This window comes from Dendropsophus ebraccatus, chromosome 13 (genome assembly GCF_027789765.1).
Source record: "Dendropsophus ebraccatus isolate aDenEbr1 chromosome 13, aDenEbr1.pat, whole genome shotgun sequence".
NCBI lineage: Eukaryota > Metazoa > Chordata > Amphibia > Anura > Hylidae > Dendropsophus > Dendropsophus ebraccatus.
Genome location: NC_091466.1, coordinates 75,051,885 through 75,074,737, shown reverse-complemented (window position 1 = coordinate 75,074,737; position 22,853 = coordinate 75,051,885). Strand labels below are relative to the sequence as shown.

Here is a 22,853-nt window from a genome sequence, read left to right as displayed (position 1 = left end):
TTTTTGAAGCAATGCATTCACGTGGGGTAATAAACATAGGGCGGCCATGTTGGACTGGTCGGACGACTTCTTCCCGCGAGCTCCGTGGGGTGGTGTCCTGTGATGTCCTCCCGGCTTACACATGTATCACATGCTTAGTATGATGGATGTTGTTGTGGTGTCACACTGGGCAAATAAAGATATAAACTACTGGGCTCTAATCTATTGTCCCTTCTGAGCCAACAATTCCAGTTGGGTAAACTGGATCCACCATTGATGTTGTCGTATGTGACTGCCGCTCTCTGGCCTCAGTGATGGGGATGAGTTTGGAGGGAACTTGCTGAAAGTTCTGGTTTTAGCGACATTCGTCTGAACCCAGACAATCTGCATTTGCCTCCCAGTGTCTGGGGAAGTTGGATGCTGCCCTAGAGAGTCCTAAAAAAACATGAATGGATCGGCGCCGGCCCCCAGCGTCATAATCCCCACTTTGTGACGCGCCTCCAGTGCTTCATGCTGGGATGGTGCTTGGGAATAGAGCGAGCACCATTCAAAAAACAGGACCGTGGTGCCGATCCATTCATGTAAAAAGTTATACTAGATGGTAGATTCACTGTAAAAAAAAAAATATATATTTCTCCCATTGACTTCAAGGACAGGCTATGAAACATGCAAAGAAGTGGAACCATGTGATTTCTTGAGGCATACATCTATATGGTTTGTGTCACAAGTTACACGGTTAGGATGGGGACGCGACCTTTACCAGTTTCTCTTTGATTGATAGGAATGAGTGGCAGCTGCTCACCAGTCCCGCCCTGCATCAGGTGTGAGTTCTCCATGTGCTGGTAAGCCGGTGGTTAGGTTCACAAGCCTACATTCTCATAGAAGATATTAGGGCAGCTTCACATGTAGCGGAATCCTCATCATCTGCGGGTGGTGCAGACATCAAAATGAACAACTGAGACACCATGTTGCTGGTATAACCGTAAAAAGTGTTATCCAGTGCTTACAAGTACATGGCCGCTTTCTTCCAGAGACAGCACCACCCGTCTCTAATTTAGGTGCGATTTACAATTAAGCTCCATTCTTTTCAATGGAACTAAGTTGCAAAACCAGCGCACAAACTGGAGACAAGAGCGGTGCTGTCTCTGGAAGAAAGCGACCATGTTTTTGTGGTGCTGGATAACCCCTTAGGTAACTTCACAGATAGTGGAATCCAGCGCTATAAGTACATGGCCGCTTTCTTCCAGAGACAGCACAGCTCTTGTCTCCACTTTGGGTGCAGATTTTGCAACTCAGTACTATCGAAGTGAATGGAGCTTAACTGCAAATCGCACATAACCTGGAGAAAAGAGCGGTGCTGTCCCTGGAAGAAAGCGTCCATGTACTTGTAGCCCTGGATAACTTCTTGTACGGTTAGACCAGCAACATGGTGTCCTGGTTGCCCATCTTGACGATGAAGATGACGATGCCTCCATTGCACCGCTGCGGTGAGGAGGTTACGGCCTTCTGCTTTATTAAAGGTTTTCGGCCCTTTTGATTCAGACAAATCTGCTTGTCCTCCCTTTGCGGCTGTTACCCATATCCTTCACACCAGGTAATATCACTTTGTATCCTACGCAAGGAGTCGCCTTGGCTTTTCCTCGGCTCATATTACTCCACCTTTCTTCAGACTTTATTTTCTGCTTGTGACCTTCCATGGACCCCGGACAGGAATTCTCATTGTTTGGTGTGACAGGAGTCGGGATTGTTTGGATTGATGGCGTTCGGCTTTATCACGAAGCGGAGGAAGACTGATCTTATGGAGAGTTCAGGCTCAGGACATGTCGCTTCACAGGATTCTAACCTTTTTTTGGTGGTGGAAGGAGAATTGCTTGGATCTGCAGTTTTAAGGCTGTCCCTCCCTATAGTGTCTGTGGAGTCAGAGGTCACCAGAAGGTGACTTGTTGTAGAGCTTATAGCCCCTATTTCAGAGGAGCAAACGAGCGCACATGAAAGATGTCGGCTGATCGCTGCCTTCTATTCCACGGGACCATTATAGGCCGAATACGGCAGATAATGGTTCCGTGGAATAGGGCCTTTAGCCTTGGGATTTGCTATTCTCATTTGTCTTTTCTGGGTGACCACCTCTCCATCTCTTTCAGGCATTGTCACTCAGCTTTTCTAAAGTCCTGTATGGCAAATGCATCTAAACAAAATTGAGCATAAGAAATTAAAGTGGACCTGTCATAACAGCCCGCTGCCGGATCAGCGCAAGTTCCTCTGTAATGCTATGTTCACACTACGTAAAAGTACAGCCGTACTTTGTATGGTGTGGAACACTGCCTTTTATATGCGATCCCGTTCAGAGCGTATACACATCGTATACGCTCCGGCCACGATCCCATGCGGCGCCGCAAAGAGCTGACATGTCCGTTTTCTGCGGCCGCATTTCAGTAAATTGCGGCTGCAGAGGAGTTCTGATGCATCTGCATCAGAGCACTGCGGCCGGAAAGATCTGGCTGGTACTGCAGTAACGGCTGGGATGATCTTTGCAGAGAGCAGCCGTTCTGTGACCCGGTCACGGAAAGGCCGCTCTCTTACGTAGTGAGAACATAGCCTTAGGGTGCGTTCACACGTACAGGATCTGCAGCGGATTTGATGGCCCACATTAGATTCAAAGCAAATCTGCAACTTCAAATCTGCTGCAGATCCTGTACGTTTGAACGCACCCTTAGGCTGAGTTCACACTACGTATATTTCAGTCAGTATATGTATATTTCAGTCAGTATTGCAACCAAAACCAGGAGTGGCTGCCATTTAATGGCAAATATTTGCTGCTATTTTAGAACAACGGCCGTTATATTGAAATAATGGCCGTTATTTACTGTTATATGGCGGCCATCCATTCAATTTCACCATTGTGTGGACAGATCCTTTCTGTGTTTTTAATCCACTCCTGGTATTGTTTGCAATATGAGGACCACAATACTGACTGAAATATACGTAGTGTGAACCCAGCCTTAAAGTGTATCTGTTATCTGGAAAAACTTTTGACGTGTCAGAGCCATTTAAAGTGCTTTAATTTGTCCGGGTCTGGTACCTCTTATGCTACAGCACCTTCTGCTTCCCGCTGTGTCAGTGAGAGTTGGGCTCCATAGACTTACATTTGGATCCTGACTGATCACATGACCCAGAGCCGGGAGAGGATCCGTCTTAGGGTCCTATTTCACGGCCCAATCAACGAAGTAAAAGAGCGCTGATTGGCGCTCGTTTACTGAGCCTATTCCACGGCCCGATGATCGTTGAGCGAGGGCTGCAGGGACATTGTTACCGATGTCCTTGTAGCCCTTGTTTCATACATTACCTGGCAGGGCTTCTCCTCCGCTCCGTCTTCCTCTCCAGGTCCCGCGGCACAGCATCAGCAGCTCCGGACTGTGATTGGCTGAGCAGTCTGACTGCTCAGTCAGGCCGCTCCGGTGCTGCTGATTCTGCGCCACGGGACCCGGAGAGGAAGACGGAGCGGAGGAGAAGCCCTGCCAGGTAATGTATGCTGCTGCTTCTCTAATCGTTGGTCGGCCGCCACTCACCGATATTCCACCGTAGCAATGCGCGGTGGGGGACTGATGATTTTAGGTCTGGCCCTAAATAAATGATCAGCCGATGACACGATCATCGGTTGATCTTTTTCTCTATTCCACCAAGCAATAATTAGCCAAATCGGACCGATTCGGCCGATTATCGCTCTCGTGGAATAGGCCCCTTAGAGCGGTCCTCTCCTTGCTTATTCTCCCAATCTGTACGCGTCTGAACACTCAGACCCTGAACAATCAAAACTTTTGACGTGTCAAAAATTTTTCCAAACGCCATTGACTCTTTAATCTAAAAGTTCAGGTTTCCGTGAGTACAGACATGCGATGAGACAATGCACGACCCCATTGGGATCCCATTATGGAAACCGGAACATTCAGTTTAACAGAGGAATTTGTCACTGATCCGGCAGCGGACAATCGGGACAGATCCACTTTTTAACTTTTTTTCTTCTTCTCCAGTCTTGTAAGTTGTCACGTTAGCCATTCTTTTATCCCATCTCTAGCCTTGGCTCTGGGGGTCTGTGCCCAATGCGTCCATTGAAATCCGAGCACTAAGACCTGTCATAAATGGATCATACAAAACAAGGCTTAACAAACGCTAAGCTAAGATACAATAAACTTTTGATAAAACTTTTCACGTGTCCTAGAGATGCATCAAAACTGTTCCTTGTGCAGGTAGTCAGAGCCTTACTGATCTCTAGGTCACTTGGCCAGGCGGCTCACTGCCTTCATGGTCTCCATGTAATATATATATACATATATATATATATATATATATATATATATATATATATATATATATATATATATAATATTGCAGCGGGGAGTGAAGCACTTAGCTGCGTGATCGAGTGACGGGTAAAGAAGTAATATATAGAAACATAATAATAGAGTAATAGAAACCCTTTAGAAATAATTCCAAGAATGGTCTATTGAAGTGAAACAAAGTGTGAACGGGTCCTAAGCCCCAGATAACTGCAGCATCCAGGTGACTTCTAGTTCCGTATATAACTTGCCTGTAAAGCCTTTGGTCCCTAGTGTTGTTGTCCCTTGCAGATAAGTGTATACTCTATAGTCTTCATGTACTCAGCCCTGCTATATGAGTCTCTCCACTTCTCCCCCTGACCCCTGCACAGTACTGTGTGTGACCGGTTCATTATTCGTAATCTTTGATTATTAGTCGGTAATTGTTCTCTCTTGTTTCCCAGGTATCTGCTAGAACAAGACTTTCCCGGAATGCGGATTGGGCCGGAGCCGACCACAGACTCATTCATCGCTGTGATGTACGGTGATAAAGAAGGCAGTATACCTGGAAACGCGTTGGTGGTCGACCCTAAGAAGCCTTTCCGGAAATTAAACAGCTTTGGAAACGCCTTCTTGAACAGGTGAGGTCCATGATTAATAAGTTCTCATTCTCTGCTGTTAGAATACTTACAGAAGGTTGTACATAGCGGCCCCATTGCATTTGTGTTATACCGTGGTGGGTCTGCTAATGACTGCATGTAGTATTTACTTAGAAACATCAGGGGAGATTTATCAAACATGGCGGAAAGTGAGACTGGCTCAGTTGCCCCTAGCAACCAATCAGATTCCACCTTTCATTCCTCACCGACTCTTTGGAAAATGAAAGGTGATTGGTTGCCGGGGGCAACTGAGCCAGTTTCACTTTACACCATGTTTGGTAAATCTTCCCCATTGTCTCTCCTGTCCTGTTCACTCCTGAAATGAATAGAGCTGAATTGTAATACCACACACAGCCTGAGGAGAGGGGTGGCGCTGTTTTTTTTGCAAGAAAGTAGCTGTGCTTTTTGTTAATCCTGGATAACCACTTCACGTTTTTTTTTTTATTTGGAAAGAGACCAAACGTGTCATTTTGGCTTCTTCGTGGGCGGTTGATCACATTATTCTTAAAGTTGAATGATTGTGTAGTTATTCACTGACTTTTATCAAATTCATCAGCTGTTGATTCCTTTAAACCAAGCATTTGTCGTCCGTATTTGGCCACTTTTCACACAATGTTAGATGATCATCGTCTTTCAACATGTTGAGCACAAACGATGCTGATAGTGACGGTCTGCTGGCCGTCGCTCTATGTAACAGGAGTGGTGGCAGCGGACAACCACTATCTTCTATTATCTAATCATCCGGACAGCCCCTCCTGCTGCCTGCGTGATCGCTGGATTGTCCGGCCAGCCCATAAAGGATAGCGGTGGTCTGCTGCTGGCGCTCCTATTCCACGGAGTGACGGCAGTAGATCGCTGCTATGATAGTCGTTTGTCTTTCAACACCTCATTCATGTCGGCTGATCGTTGCTTTGTATTACACGGGACGATTAACAGCCGATATTGGCTAAATACGGCAGATAATCGTTCCGTGGAATAAAGTGTTCTGGTTTCCAGAGAAATCTGGACTTAGACAGAGCAGAGTCGTCTCCTTCCACTTGACGACCTTTACAAAGACTAATAAATCCGCCATTGATTCCTTTAGATTCCGGTCGGTGACTCCTCCTGGAGACTGACGCAACCATAGTTAGTGATTCTACCAGTTGTATAGGCGATGTTCATTGTCGCAGAGGTCGGACCCCCGCTCATAAAGTGAAGACACATAACAGCGATAATTCCATCACTTATCAAAATGGGAAATGGAAACAAGAGCGGAAACCCCCTTTAGTGTTTTTATAGACAAGTTAAATAAATACAGAAGTGTTTTCAGATGTGCTGCCCATCGCTGTATCGGTAAGATGTCGGGAAACGTGACATTTAGGAAATCACATGATGACCAGAAGAATGTGCGTTAGATTTGCTGATCTTCTAAAAAGTGAAAGTTGGTGTAAGCAGTGGGTGTCTGCAAGCCGTATACTCAGCTGAATGTAAGTGGCTGTCCGGGCATGATGGGAATTGTAGTTTTGCAACGACTGGAGGGCCGAAGGTTCCCCATAACTGTTTTAGATTGTCGGCTGATGCCACTGAAGTCATTGTAGTCTTAGGGGATCTTTACTTGAATTGTAATTACATGTCTAAATGTGACTTTTTAAGGTTTTTTTCACTGACAAATAACACATGTCCTGTCAGTGTGGTTCCCACTACAAGGAATGCTTGTCTCCCTTTCTTTTCCAATATAATCAGCTGATATTGATGGATGAAACTGTGCAGTATAGCATCCATATTGTATTACATTTAACCCATTTGGTGTGGCACAATGACATGTATGTTCTGGGTCAAGAAAGGTTATCCTTGTCATGTTCTTCTGCCCTTAGTCATGTTACATAACTGGGTATATACCGTACTTGCCAGTGGAGGGGTGTGTGTGTGTAATAATTACTATCATAATTACATATTGCCGGATGGCCTGACTGGGTATGTAAGCGATGTCTAAATATGTCCCATAAGTTATATGCAGCACAATGTAGAATAATAAGAAAGGATATACTAAAAGGGTGGACTAGATGGACCAGGTGGTCTCTTTCTGCCGACAATCTACTAGGTTACATTCAGAGTTACAGGATTACTGCAGGTGAGTCATGACGGGAAGCATTTCCGTGTATTTACAGTATATGTGTCAGTCAGGTGACTACTGGAAGGCGATATGCGTCATCGTACTGAAACCTTACACTCAGTATCTGTATACAGTAACTATTTAGAGAGTCCGCACACCTTTTCTATCTCTTGCCATCCAGCCATGTGTTAGCCCTGATGACTGTGTATAGTTGTCACCATCTGCTTACACCTATAGACTGGGTTCACACTACGTATATTTCAGTCAGTATTGTGGTCCTCATATTGAAACCAAAACCAGGAGTGGATTAAAAACACAGAAAGGCTCTGTTCACACAATGTTGAAATTGAGTGGATGGCCGCCATTTAATGGCAAATATTTGCTGTTATTTTAAAACAACGGCTGTTATATTGAAATAATGGCCGTTATTTACCGTTATATGGCGGCCATCCACTCAATTTCAACATTGTGTGGACAGATCCTTTCTGTGTTTTTAATCCACTCCTGGTTTTGGTTGCAATATGAGGACCACAATACTGACTGAAATATACATAGTGTGAACCCAGCCATAAAGCGTACCCATAAGGGTATGTGCACACAGCAGAAAGACGCAGTGAATTAGGGCTGAGGGTGTTCTCCTTTGGCAGGTCCCTAGAATGAGCGCCAATCTCTGATTATTGGCTTCATATAGCTCCATTCATTGCGGGCTGCGTAGTTTGTGTAGCCCTTAAGGCCGCATTGTTTTTGCTGTGAGATTCCAGTGAAATTCGCAGCAAGTAAGATATTGGTGAACGCTCCCTGGGATAAAACGTCCTGAGCTTATGTGAATTGTGTACACTAGCACCTATCTGCTGGTTCAGAGCTGACGGCTTCCCTTTAAAGGGGTTCTCCAGCGCTACAAAAGTATGGCCGCTTTCTTCCAGAGACAGGACCACTCTTGTCTCCAGTTTGGGTGCAGGTTTTCTAACTCATTTCCATTGAAGTGAATGGGGCCTAATTGATAACCACACCTGAACTGGAGACAAGAGCGGTGCTGTTTCTGGAAGAAAGTGGCCATGTTTTTGTAGCAATGGATTACCCTTTTAAAGCAGATTGATATCCTTAGAATATCCTTGGATATCCTTATAAGTTCCTGCACTGTCAGGGGTTGCATTGAATTTTGTTGTTGTCTTTAGCTGGTTGGGGGCTGCAGGAGGCTGTGGTGCCCCCCCCCCTGTAGCTGCAGGAGGCTGTGGTGCCCCCCGTGGCTGCAGAGGCTGTGGTGCCCCCCCCCCCCGTGGCTGCAGGAGGGTATGGACCCCCCCCTTTCCCCCCCAGTGGCTGCAGGAGAGTGTAGCGCCCCCCGCGGCTGCTGTAGGTTGTAGCGCGCCCCCCCCCGTAGCTGCTGGAGGGTATGTTGCCCCCCGTGGCTGCTGTAGGTTGTAGCGCCCCCTGTGGCTGCAGGAGGGTGGGCCTCCCGCGTGGCTGCCAAGAGGAACACTACCTTCCACTTTCTTTGTACACCACCTCCTGGTGGACCCTGGCTCCTCACCTAGCTAACGTAGAGCATAGTACAGTATTAGTTTTGACATTGTAGAATGGAAAACCTCATGGAGATGGTATGGTCCTGGAAGAATTCAAGGTGCCACATTCTTAGACCATCAGATAGAGAACAAGTATTTGCACATTCCTTGGCCGAGGCCTGTGTATGGCTTCACCCTCTCCTGACCCTAGAACAGAACAGCCTTACGTCTTTCACTTACATGTACTGATACGTTCCCTGAGTTGTAGGAAATAGGAAAAACACATGTAAAGACTAAGACTCTGCTTGGCTTCTCATTTATAGGGCGTTACTTCCTCATCCTGGATAGGGTTAATGAGTCACTTCTATGGCTTTATGTATTGGCAGAAAGCGGCTTGACAAAAGAACAAAGCGGTGGAAAAAAAATCTAAATTCCCTCTTGTGTCAGTTTCTTAGAAAGCCGTCCGACCACTGATCTGCTGGGCAGCCCCAGAAGCGGAAGGATCGGCTGCACGGCTCTCTGAGCGGCGTCTACTTTCTGCACATGTGACGGGCGATGCTGCGGAGGTTCAGGGCGCGTCTTGTACCTGCATCCATTCCTCTCTATAAACTAATCCTTGTACACGCTGAATGTGTGCCTTTTTTATGTATGTGTGATGATGGGGAACCTCACTCTTTGGACCCAACTCTGGAGGCAGTGACATAAAGTTGTGCAACCAGGTATACCACTGTGGGAAATAGCACTCTTGTAATGTAGACTTAAAGGGGGTTGACCAGTCATGAGTGAATGGACCATCCGCACCCATGCTTAACCACTGCTCGATTCACTTTATATGGGTCGAAGATTGCCAAGTGCTATGTGACTTATTTCTTAGCTAGGAGCAGGATCTGTGCTTCCCAGTGTTCTGGGATGGAGGACATAATGGCAGCTAGTCTCCACCACTCTTGGAGTTGAGTTTAGACAAATACATATGGTAGCTGCAATGGGGACAGTTGGTAAAAATGTCACTTACAGCACTGCTCTATAATGTCCTCCATGCTGCTGTTTCTTAGTGTGTGCTATGGGTATATAGGGAAGCAGGACCTCCTTTCCTGTGTATGGAGACATTATACGGTAGCAGCTACTCTCCACCCGCTAGCTTTTAGACAGATAATGGAGCCCGCAGAGGCGTTTTATTATGGATCTACCAAAAAGCATGTGTGAGCACATGAAATATAAGTGATTTTGTATGGATAATTTACTTAAAGGACAATACAATATATACAATTAAAATGTATGACGAATAGACCCTATGTACGGAAAGGATACCATCACAGCTCACGATCATGAAAACCTTAAAGGGGAAGTCCTGTGAAATTGAAAAACAGAAGATGGGTGGGGGGTGGGAGAATAATAAAGTATTCTTACCCATCCCCGTGCCCCCTAGCTATGCTTCCGGGACCCGTTGATGGCTGCCGGCCACCTGGCATGTACCCGGGTGATTATTTCTCTGCCTTTTTATTTAATAAGTCCCATGAAATAAAAAAAAAACTGAGTTATTTGATTTTATGGGACTTCTCCTTTAATAAAAAGTGCCATACCACTGATATGCTGGTGTGTGTGTGTGTGTGTATATATACTTGTACCATATATTCTATCCCTGAACCATTGCAGACATGTCATCTCACCGACCTATTAAAAAAGATCAACTCCTACCCACGATGGATGCCGTCACAGTGTCTGTGTTATATAACGGACTGGAACAGTGCTACCCCTCATGTACACACATAGACGAAAAAGAGACGGATGCAGAAAATACTGAGTGTTTCCTTGGCCGTCCTGTACTGTGATGTTCTGCTCGTCGTTGCTGCCCGGCCGGCTGTGACCTTCTTTCCCGGCATCCATCAATTACTGGTGGCACATGTACGGAGAACAAATCTATATCACCCGATTAGGGTCATTACGGTCTAGAAATAGAAGTGGTTGAGGGGTGCGTGAGAACAGCGTCTGCCAAAATATCTCCAAAAACCCATTTCAGAAAATGACCCTTTTCCGAGGAGATGCGGTAATTACGGCTGATTCACGTCCGCTTCTCCGAATAAAACCAGACCTGTCCTGTTACATTCTCTTGTGGGCTTTGAAATGTAATAAGCTCCAGACAAAGGAGCCGAATGGGTAAATGTTATTACACGGCGTAATTACAATGTATGGTTCAGGTTACGCAATAATTGCTGCATGCCCTGTGCCTTGTGCTTCACAGCGTACAGACATGGCTACCAGTCTACAATCCAGATCACTTTATACTGATACTACTTGTGCTGTGTTGCTATATACTTTAAAGTGACACTGTCCCCCCTTTGTGCATTCTGACTTCTCTACATAGGTGTAAAGGGTAAATTTAGCGGTTTTCATACCTTATTTTATATCATACGTCATGGTGCTTGTTCAAGTAAGTAGTAATCTTTTATCAACTGCAGATTGTGTTAAGTGGGTGGGGCCTCGCGGCATCAGCGCCACTTAACCCCACCCATAACGCCACCGTTGGCCCTGCCCCCTTGATGCCAATTGGTGGGCCGACCTAGAGGGGGTGGGGCCAAGACCCTTAGGCCAGCCTGTTCCAATGGCTGGCGAGGAGGTGGGGCCAACTGCGGCATTGTGGGAGGGGCTAAGTGGCGGTAATGCCACGAGGCCCCGTTCGCTTAACATAATCTGCAGTTGATAAAAGATGACTTTTTACTTGAACAAGCACCATGACGTCTGATATAAAATAAGGTATGAAAAACGCTAAATTTACCCTTTACACCTGTGTAGAGATGTCAGAATGCAAAAAGGAGGTCACAGTGTCACTTTAAGTTATAACCATTTAAGTGGCCGGTCTCAGACTTGGTAACACTCCCCACTTTTAGGTAGGAAAATCCTGCAAAGCCGTATACGGAGGGGGGTGTGGGGGGGGGGGGGTATTATACAACCTCACCCAAAAGTGGGCTTTCCTTGGAGGGGCTTTAACATTGTTATTTCACCATTACAACTTTACATAAGTCCATAATACTAGCAAACATACAATAACATTTGTAACATATCTTATCAGAAAAAAATGCCTTGCCTCTTTCTCTCCTAATTGGACTCCTTTCTTAAGCACCTTTTAGGGTGCGTTTACACAGAGAGATTTATCTGACAGATTTTGGAAGCGTCAAAGATCTTTCAGATAAATCTGTCTGTGTAAACGCACCCTTACACAGGCTGATTATCTACAAGGAGTGTTGCCAGAAAAGCTCCTTTGGCCAATAATTGGGGTGTGTAAAAGTGGCCGTGATCAGCCGAGGAGCAGGAAAACGCCCGATCCTCGACTGATCGCAGAGGGCGGCAAGATTTCGTCCGATAATTGCTTGGTGTAATAAGTAGTGTTTAAAGGCAACGATCAGTCAACATGCACGCTCCATTGCTCCAGGCGGTGTAACATTGGCCCATCTTTCAATCCCTTAAAGGTGATATCCAGAGACCGGGGAAAGGTCCTACCCTATCTTTTTTCCGGCTCTCTCTCATCTGCAGAAGTATCAGCACAGACGGGCAAAAGAGGGAAGTGGAGACCCTTTCCTGCACTTTGGATATCCCCTCTAAGGGCCCTATTAAATGGGACGATTATCGTGCAAAATATTGTTTCTCTTTAAACGATAATCATTTCATGTAAATGCAGGCAACTATCAAACGACCTAACGAGAAACCGTCCAACGTTCGTTTGGTGCCGACGCCACAATGATTGTTAATCTTTGCTGTAATTCCGCATTTATTCTCTAATCGCTCAATGTAATTCCACATTGTCCCTTCATTTTCTGGGATCAGATGGAGTAAACAATTTCAGGTTAAAGATAAACGATCTCGTTTGCAAACGTTAAAAATCGCTTCAACTAATAGGACCTTAAGACTGCTGATATTTAATAAATCAGACTAAGGGCCCTATTACACAGGACGATTATCATGCAAAAAATCGTTATATTGTTTGCATTTAAACCATAATCGTTCTGTGTAATTGCAGGCAACAATCGAAAAATCGTTTGGTTGATTTAGATCTGAACCTAAAATTATCGTTAATCATTCACTAATCGTTCGCTGTAATTCCACATTCGTTCGCTCAAGTTCCGCATTTGTTCACTAATCGTTCAGTGTAATTGCACATGGTTCATTGTTTTGCTGGGATCAGAAGGAATAAACGATCATAGTAACGATCACAATAACAATCGTAGTAACGATTGTAACTAACGAGCATCGTTCTGTGTAATACGGTGAATGATTTCAGGTTAACGATAAACAATCTCGTTTGCGATGGTTTATCGTTAGTCGTTAATCGTTAAAAATCGCTCCGTGTAATAGTCTAATGCTGCGTTTACACGGAACGATTATCGTGCGAATTTGCACGATCGAATTCGAACGATAATCGTACGTGTAAACGCAGCGAACGATCAAACGACGAGCGAGAAATCGTCCATTTTGATCTTACAACATGTTCTTGTCGTTCGTCGTTTGCAAAAAAATTGCAAATCGTTTTGTGTAAACAGTCGTTCACCGATTTTAACCTATATGCGAGATAGGCTTAAGCGATCGCAAAACGAATTTTCAATAAGAATATCGTTTTGTCTAAATGCTGATCGTTATAAAAAAAATCGTTACTTCGAAATCGTTCATCGTACGATCGGGCGAGTTATCGCTCTGTGTAAACGCAGCATAAGTCTCCATCACTCGTCCGTACAACAGCGTATGGTATTAGTGGTCTGTGACCAATGTGAATGTTCTCCCTCGTATACGACCGGCTCTCTATTAGTCTCAGTTGTTATTACAAAGTGCTGTGATAGTGGCGTTTAATGGACGGGCCCTGTCGCCGTGTTACTTTATTGTGCATGTGTTCTTTATGGGATATGAAGCATTGTGACCTAAACAAAGCGAGCAGTGTATATAGTGTAACCCATGTCGAGAGAGCGGTCTCACATGCCAGACACGAGGAATCTCTTAGAAAGAGGTCGGAGAGCTGGAACTGGTATAACATAGAAGGAAGGGAAAAAAAACTTTACTCACCCTCATCCCTCAGGGATGGGGAACCTACGGCCCTCCAGCTGTTGCAAAACTACAACTCCCATCATGCTTGGACAGCCGAGGTTCCCTACCCCTGCTGTAATTCCTCATAGCTCCATGTAAGCATTGTTTATTTCACCTTTGGTGCTTACTATCCTGTCCCCGCTCCCCTCCTGACACTGCAGCTTTTCATTGAAGTGCAGGAGACCCTGTGACTGAGTTATTGTTGGGGGATCAGGGCCAGCTTTATGCCTGAAAACCGTTAAAGGGACAATGTCATCAGAAAATGACTTATTGCTTACATGTTTTTTTGTTAAAAAAAAATTTTAAAGAATTTTTTGTGAATTTTTTTCCTAATTTTCCATTTTTCTCTGTATTAAATAATCCTTATATCTTGCCGTTTTCAATTTCACCACTGGGGCTAAAACTAAGCTAAGACTTCCTCATGTGTCTGTGGTGATAAGAGGAGGCTGCTGTAAAGTGATCTGTACAGCATTGCAGCGTCATGTGACACCAATAGATAGAGGAGACAATAACAGCTCCCCGTGGAATGACCTCTTCACAGGTCGCAGAGCGCTCTGATATCTCTCACATTAATCTCAAGGGGCCAGTGTCTGTCTATTGTCGTCTATGTCCATGAGTCTTGCTGTTAAAGGGGGCTGTTAAAGCGCTACAAAAACACGGCCACTTTTTTCCCCTACTGTTGTCTCCAGTTCAAGTGCGTTTTGCAATTAAGCTTCATTTACTTCAATGGAAATGAGTTTCAAAACTCCACCCAAACTGGAGACAACAGTAGGGGGAAAGTGGCCATGTTTTTGTAGCGCTGGATAACCCCTTTAAGCATGTCACTAAGTGATGTTAAAAAAAAAGCCCAGGCAAGATGGCCGCCCCCATAACAATGTATAAATGGTGAAATAAATCAAATTAAAATCGGAAAATAGAAACTGATTAGTATAAAAGAACAAGTTTTAGTATGTGACTCTAATCAATAAAAGAAAATTTAGGTGACACATTCCCTTTAAGGTCCACAGCGATCATGACCATTCGGGGGGTACGCTGTTTTGCTGTTGTTTAATATACTTGCTATAAACCATGATCAGAAGAACCTTGATGTTCCATACAATATGGAAGCAGGGAATCTGACTATAATATGTGATGGAGTTTTTGGTTGTGTTTTTCAGGTTTATGTGCTCACAACTTCCCAATCAGGTCCTGAAGAGCATCAGCATCATAGACTCGCCCGGTATCCTGTCCGGAGAGAAGCAGCGCATTAGTCGAGGTTGGTTACGTGGCGATGTATAGAGGGTGGCACAGCTGTGTACTCACATTTTGCTGTCATGAATGAGCACATTGACGTTTTCATCTGACTCTTTCCAGTAACTTCATGTGACAACCCCACCGCCCGCTAGGATTATTGTGGACTCTGTTCCATGCTTTTGTATTTTCATACGAGGGCAGATCTGTGCTGTTTTTGCCATCAAATCTGATGGAGTTTGCAATCTTTTAACCCTTTAATGGTAGCTTCACACGTACAGAATCGCAACGGATTTCACGCTGCGAGTTGTGTAGCGAAATCCTCTGTGATCCTGTGTCCTGTCATTCTGTATGGGTTTACATACTCGCAGCTGATATTTTTATTTTCCCGCGAGTATGTCAAGCTCTTGCCCACACTTAACCAATTGCTGCCCAGTGAATACTTTACCCGTTCCCGCTTCAGCCTGCTTCTGTGTTTCCCGGCTGCCTGACGTCCCGCTCAGCCAATCAGTGTGCTGTTCCTCCGCAGCCACTGATGGCCTTAGCGGGACATCACAGAGCCTGGGGGGGGGGCACAGAAGCAGGCGGGAAACTATAAGCAAACTATCCCCTGCATGGGCCCAATCCCTTCTCCATATAACCATGCATGGGATGTTTGCCTTTATAGTGGATACCATGTGTATGTGGCTATTAAAGTTTTTAAAGGACTTTTCCCATCTTGGATGTTTTATAGTCAGTGCTGAGGATGTGCCATAAATGTGTGACAGAAGTGACTCCCACTTTTTGGACCTGCACCAGTGTTGAGCACGAGGCTCCCAGTTATGTCCACCATATCTAGCAAGTGAATGTAGAGGCTCCCAGTCCTGTCCGCCATATGCAGGAAGTGAATGTAGGGGCTCCCTGTCCTGTCCACCATGTCTAGGACCTGAATGTAGGGGCTCCCTGTCCTGTCCGCCATATCCAGGAAGTGAATGTAGAGGCTCCCTGTTCTGTCCGCCATGTCTAGGACCTGAATGTAGGGGCTCCCTGTCCTGTCCACCATGTCTAGGACCTGAATGTAGGGGCTCCCTGTCCTGTCCGCCATGTCTAGGACCTGAATGTGGACATGGTCACTTGCTCGGTTGTTTAGGTGTCCATGATTAGACTTTTCTTTCTATCCTGTTATAAATAGGTTAGACTGGGACCACTACAGGCCTCCTGCCTTATAGCTGCTACATCTTTGAGTTTCTTTACAGTCGAATTTACATATAACTTTCATGCAGCTGCCACACAACTAAAAATAACCTTGTAGGTGAATGGGTCATGCAGTTTGTTCTCCGTTCACATCTGCATCACCAGTTCCCTTTTTTCCGTTCGAGAAAAAAACACAAAAAACACAAAAATGACTAAGAACCATATCAGAGTCCTATCAGACACCCAAGTGGCCCCATTGCTGTATGTGGGATCATCACACTCCGTTATTATGTCTGCCATTGTAATGTAAAGAATACCGCTCCATGCCAAACAGCTGCCAGCACAAAATGAGAACGCATTCACGACTGTGAAAAACTGAGGGATGTGTTGCAAAAACCTAACTGACCGACCAAGCGGGATTATAAAACTATAATGTAATTGCTTCTAGTTCTATATGGTTCTGTATGACTTCTTAAAGGGAAATGTTAAAAATCCAGAGAGAGCAACAAGTGGTGGGAACTTCACAATCAAGTGATACTTACCTATCCTGGTGCCCCCATAAAGTGGGGCCATTATTCATTGTCACACACTGGTCTCCCTGTATTCTTACCGGCCCCACAGGAAGTTTCCTTTGTCCCGCCTTAGTCACTGATTGGCTGAGCGAATGTTTCTGGGTGGGTTTGTGACATCACAGGATGGGAGATACAGGAGACCAGCAGGTAACCATGTGCCGTGCTGCTGTGCTGTGGGGGCACCAAGACAGATAAGTATAATTTAATTATGTTTTCACCACCCCCTGCCCTTCTGGATTTTTAAGTTTTGTCTGGAGTACATTTTAGACTCTTCTCCCAACGTCTAATAAAAGCGGTGTCATCTTTGGCTTACTAGAAGCTTTACTAAAGATCTTTAGGTCTGAAATGCGAAACTTTGTGTCAGAACAATGGCACATGGTGTGGTGCAGCCAACTAGTAGTTTGTTTAATCTTAGACAAGACTGTCTAAAAGAGGACAGATTTAAAGGAGAAGTCCGGCTCCAGGATTTTTTTTTTAAACTGCAGGGCACAGAGGGAAATTACCAACCGGTACTAAGTCAACTCTCTCCGTGCCTCTTCAGCACCGAGATCTCCTTCAGAGCCGATGTCATGACCCAGCCGATGGACTGCCTGCTCAGCCAGTCAGTGACTGGGGGGACACTGCTGCAGTCACTGATTGGTTGAGTGGGCTGTCCATCAGCCTGATCTACTGTGATAAATCTGGCGTGTTCTTCGACTATCTAGTCTAAGTTTATACTTGGACTAGACAGTACATCTGGGCCAGCACGTTTTTGAGCCATTGGTAGTTAGGATGGTGGATACTTTTATAATAAGTCTTGGTAATTGTTACCTTTCCAAAAGTTTAGAAATCTTTTTGACTTGGGTGATAGAGGTTGTGTAAGATCCTGAGAACGGCGGCTCTGGGCAGTTTTGCTTTGTCCTGTTCCTGTTTTATTCCCTTGGAAGTGCGATCTCTGCAGTTTCCGTCCCCTCTGACCCTGAGTGTATCTGTATGGCTGGTTATGTATAAGCTGTGGCCCCCGCACCCTCTTCATGTTGATGTTTGGGGAGCAATGTTCTGGACTCCTCAGGATTTCCCTATTTAGGCTTTGATTTCCTGCCTATGAATAAGGTCGGGGGACAATGACTTTATTAGGACCTTGTTTTCAGGAAATACTTTATACTGTATTTAGTTTTTCTTTTCAGGCTGCGGCCAGGAACAGATTGTTGGCATCAGGTGAACTCTGGGTTTTTCCTTCTCTATGGTGGATGTAAGGTACATCCATATGTAGTTTATTTTATCATTTAGGTTCCATAGCTTTGTTACGGAGGAGTCTGATCTTGGCGCAAAATGTCTGGCACCGTACAAATCTGAATGTTAAACGGATTTGTAAATTATATCTCAAGTGTTCCAATATTTATCAGCTGCTGTATGTCCTGCAGGAAGTGATCAGAAGCAAAGCAAACAGCAGGAAGGGTGGAGAGGTAATGTAGTGACTTCTCTTTTAAAGCTAGGGCTGCACAGACATCGCTAACGATATATATGTGTATTTAATATACAGCCCTTGCTGCAAAATAATCTAGACTTTTGATACGGCCTTAGAGCAATATTCTGCCCAATCAGGCCAATTTAGCAGATTATCGCTCTGTGTAATAAAGCCAACGATCAGCTAAAGAATCATCGGCTGATCGTTGTCTGAAAAATCATCGTCCGCCGGCTGATGTGTAAAAAACAAAACAAAAACCACAACAAACATTTTATACATACTTGTCCACTCTCCCTGGTGTTCTTCTCACTTCTGCCCGCTCCCTGCCGCCGATCTCTGAAGTGACAGCGTGCTCAGCCAACCACTGCCCGGGACGGGACAGCATCGCTGCCAGTGATTGGCTGAGTGGCCTGTCACTTCAGAGACCTGCTTTGAAGTTCCGGCGACGGCTGCGGGGAGTGGGCAGAAGCGAGAAGCACACGGGGGCGGGGAAAGGTAGTGTATACAATTCTACATGTAAGGCAAGGGCTGCATGGACATCTCTAACTAATATATATATATATATATATATATATATATTATGTATAGCACATTTATCGAGCTGTGTAATAGACTCAGTAAGCGAGCGCCCATCTAGCAGATCGGCACATTTATACTAGGCATCGGCCCATCTAATATGGCCTTTACAGGAAGCCTCCGCAGATCAGCGGGCGTGTCTATATGGTTGGGGGAGATTGAGGTTTTCTAAATGAAACCAATGAAGAACGGCGAGTCCTGTATTTTCCCCGCCGGGCCTGTTCTGCGGAGATAAGAAGTCTTCGCTTTCAGTGAGACAAAAGGAAAGAGGAAGTTTATGCAATACATGGCGACATTTTTATTTTATTTTTCTGCAGAAATCTTCCCGGCTTCTTTTCTCTTTCTTATTTTAACTGAAGTTTATAAAAAGATCCTTGTAAATTTTTTCTCTGCCGATTATCATGTCATAACAAATGTAAGTGCCGTGACCGGTTACCGCTCTGTAATGGAGTTTTCCATTCGTAGTGTCATCGCCCTGCACTGCTGTATATGTAGCTGTCAGTCACACGTCCCCTTTCCACCATGGTCTTGAAATACAGGGTGTCTTAAGCGTACGGAAATACCAATCTAAAATGAGAACGATTTCGCACCGGAAAGAATCCACCACTTCCTTCCACACAGCAGCTGATAAGTACTGGAAAACTGTAGATTTTTCGTATATCATTGTGTCATTCCATGTAGGCCCGTATTCCCAATGAACGTTTACCGTTCTAGCACAAGCATCAACAATTCTCTCCTTTAAGATGTGTAACATTCCATATGTGAGGCCGCCTATATAGCGTGTGTACACTGGTAACCGTATGAAAGAATTCTTACCTGGAGACATTGCTTCTGGGGGTGATATCTGTCATCATCCGGAGCTCCATACGCAGATGCCGGATGGCTTCTCTCCTGGACGGGCTTTGTCCCATACACCATAAGCTCTTAGTAGGATTGACGTCCTCTGCCCATCACTGCATGACGGGATCCCTGTTATCTGCTTAAGGGCCCTATTACACGGAAAGATTATCGTGAAAAAAATCGTTAAATTGTTCAAATTTAAGAGATAATCTTTTATTGTGTCGGTAATGATCAAAGCACTAACGGAAATTTTTGAGCCGATCAAGAAAATCATCGCTAATCGCTTGCAGATCTTTCGTCTGTTCATTATAACGAGCGGTCGTATACTAGCGTGTATGAACTACGATCATAATTGCGATTTTAACAAACGACTTGTGTTACCTGTATTATGGTGAATGATTTCAGGTCGTTTGCAATCGTTAGTCGGACAAAATTAGGAATTGCTTCGTCTAATAGGACCCTTGGCCTCATTTTCCAGGACCGTGATTTAGTCCCGCCAGCTAGATCCATTGAAAACCATCCGTCATTGCATCCGCTTTTACATCTGTGTCCGTGTTTTCCATTCATGTGCATCATATCACCCCAGTATCTATTTCACCATGTCTAGGCGTCATGCTGAGCCGTGTTGTCCCCACTCCTGTCATGCTGAGCCGTGTTGTCCCCACTCCTGTCATGCTGAGCCGTGTTGTCCCCACTCCTGTCATGCTGAGCCGTGTTGTCCCCACTCCTGTCATGCTGAGCCGTGTTGTCCCCACTCCTGTCATGCTGAGCCGTGTTGTCCCCACTCCTGTCATGCTGAGCCCTGTAGTCTCCTCTCCTGTCATGCTGAGCCCTGTAGTCTCCTCTCCTGTCATGCTGAGCCCTGTAGTCTCCTCTCCTGTCATGCTGAGCCCTGTAGTCTCCTCTCCTGTCATGCTGAGCCCTGTAGTCTCCTCTTCTGTCATGCTGAGCCCTGTAGTCTCATCTCCTGTCATGCTGAGCCCTGTAGTCCCCTCTCCTGTCTTGCAGAGCCCTGTAGTCCCTGACACAAGTTGCCCAGATATCCTTTCTGTGTTTGCACAATTCTACACTAATATATACAGCACAAGGCTAACCCATTCCCTGGTGGAAATAACCAGCTACTTAGCTGCTATAGACCTACCCACTCTCTCACAGGATTTCTGTACCTTACTAGAAGCCCCACTTACATTTGATGAGCTTAAGGATGCAGTGTCCTCCATGGCCAAGGGCAAGGCTTCCGGCCCTGATGGGTTCCATATAGAACTCTACACCTAGTACCCAGATACTCTCCTCCCCCCTCTTCTGCATATTTTTCAAATCTCCTTTGAGCAGGGCGTCCTTCCTACCTCATTCTATGTTTCTCCTTCTCTAAACCGACAAGGACCCACGGGATTGTGGCACATATCATTGGTAAATTCCGACTACAAAATCCTTATGAAACTATTAGCTAATAGACTAAATATTGTGATCCCCTCGCTAATTCACTGCGACCAATCGGGATTTGTCCCTAGGCGTAGCACATCCGATAATCTGGTTGCTCAGCGAGGTGTACTGGAAGACAAGGATTGGGCCTTTGCCTCACTTGATGCGGCCAAGGCCTTTGATTCTGTTGAAGTCCCATACTTATCGCTGTGCTGGAGCGGATGGGATTTGGCCGTAAATTTATTAACTGGATCAAAATCCTATATAAAGACCGCAGAGCGACCATAGCACTAAATGAACTAATCTCCCCCTCCTTCCCATTGTCCAGCGGAACCCGTCGGGGATGTCCTTTATCCCCCCTGTTATTTATTCTATCCATTGAACCCTTGGCTTCCCTTCTTATACAGGATCAAGGCCTATCTGGCATACCCCATTCCCCCGGGTTGGCCTCTACGCTGACGACTTAATACTTTTTCTGTCAGATCCAGAGGAGTCACTATCTAGGGCCATTGACATTTTAGATGACTTCGGTATGTACTCCGGTCTGTCCATCAACTGGAGCAAGTCATCCCTGCAATTTCTTGGCTCTGCCCGGAGCCACATGATTGGTAGTGTAGTAAGCGGCTTGAAAGTGGTCGATCATTTTAAATACCTTGGGGTCCCCTAATGTTATCCCTGAATGTAGACCCACTGCTTCATCATTTTAAAGATAAATTTAGGTTGTGGTCTACCCTACCGCTCTCAGTGGCTGGTTGAGTCAACTTAATTAAAATAGTATTTTTACCCAAATGTCTTTACATACTTTAACAAGTCTTCCATCCGATTCCTAAAATTTTCTTCCGGGACTTGGACTCAGCTATGATTTCCTTTATTTGGGGATCGTCTAGGTCCAAGCTCCAATAAGCCAAATTACAACGCCCCAAACAAGAAGAGGGCATGTCGTTGCCTAACATGTATCTTTACTACCTAGCCGGGCAGCTTAAATACCTTAGCCCTTGGACCTCTGCACCCCCGGTGGTACAGCCCGAGGTACATGCCGCTGACCATATATCTCCGGCCTCTCTGTGGTCTGTCTTAGAAGCCCCAGAATGCCCACGAATTCCATTGTTACCGGCTCACAGGGTGGCGCGCAGGATTTGGGAAATTACGCGCAGGTTGACCGATTTTCAAAAAATCCCAACTGAATCACCCATTTGGGACAATGTGGCATTACCCCAGATGGCCACGTTTGAAGATGCCCACTATTGGTCCCAGAAGGAGGTCTATAACTTTACCGACTTATATGTGAATGGTTCCTTGCTGCCGTTTGAAACAATTAGAGACACATTCTGTGTTCCCCGAACGCATTTTTACCGCTATCTCCAATTGCGGCATGCATTATCAGCCCAATTCCCTTCCCCCTTTGACGATCTATCCTCCTATCCATTAATAGGGATAATTCGCTCACAGGGCCCGGGAGGCGTAATCTCTTCCCTCTATGCTTACCTGATCCAAGCGGTGGTGGCGTCCAATCCTCTTCTAGCGCTTGAGAAATGGAAAAGGTTAATACCTGACCTAGATGATGAGGACTGTGAGGCTGTTTTGGAGTCACATAAATGTATCGCCAGCCGCCAATAACAAACGTACCCAATTGTACTTCTATCCATCAAGCATACCTCACCCCATTGAGACTACACCGTATGGGACGTATGGCGGCCCCCACCTGTCCCAAATGCCTATTTGAATCGGCGGATTTCTGGCACATGGTGTGGTCATGTCCCTCCATTGCCTCCTTTTGGTCTGAAGTGATTCAGCTACTCACATTATTAGTTCATATCCCAATTCCCTTAACACAATCAGTCTGCCTATTTGGGCTACTCGACGAGGAGGAGTGAGCGCCCCACACGCGCATAATGCTAAGAGAATCCTTATTTATAGCCCGAAAATCCATTGCTATTCGTTGGATGGACCCCCACCCCCCTAACACCACAATGTGGGAGTG

General features: G+C 45.4%; 1 protein-coding gene across 1 annotated transcript in view; it reads left to right on the top strand.

The window, feature by feature from the left end:
• EHD4 (EH domain containing 4) overlaps positions 1–22,853 on the top strand; it is a 38,533-nt gene that overhangs the window by 3,300 nt on the left and 12,380 nt on the right. The window contains exons 2-3 of the mRNA XM_069950572.1: positions 4,757–4,933; positions 14,770–14,867. Of these exons, the coding sequence (XP_069806673.1) occupies positions 4,757–4,933; positions 14,770–14,867 (275 nt within the window). The remainder of the gene's footprint in view (positions 1–4,756; positions 4,934–14,769; positions 14,868–22,853) is intronic.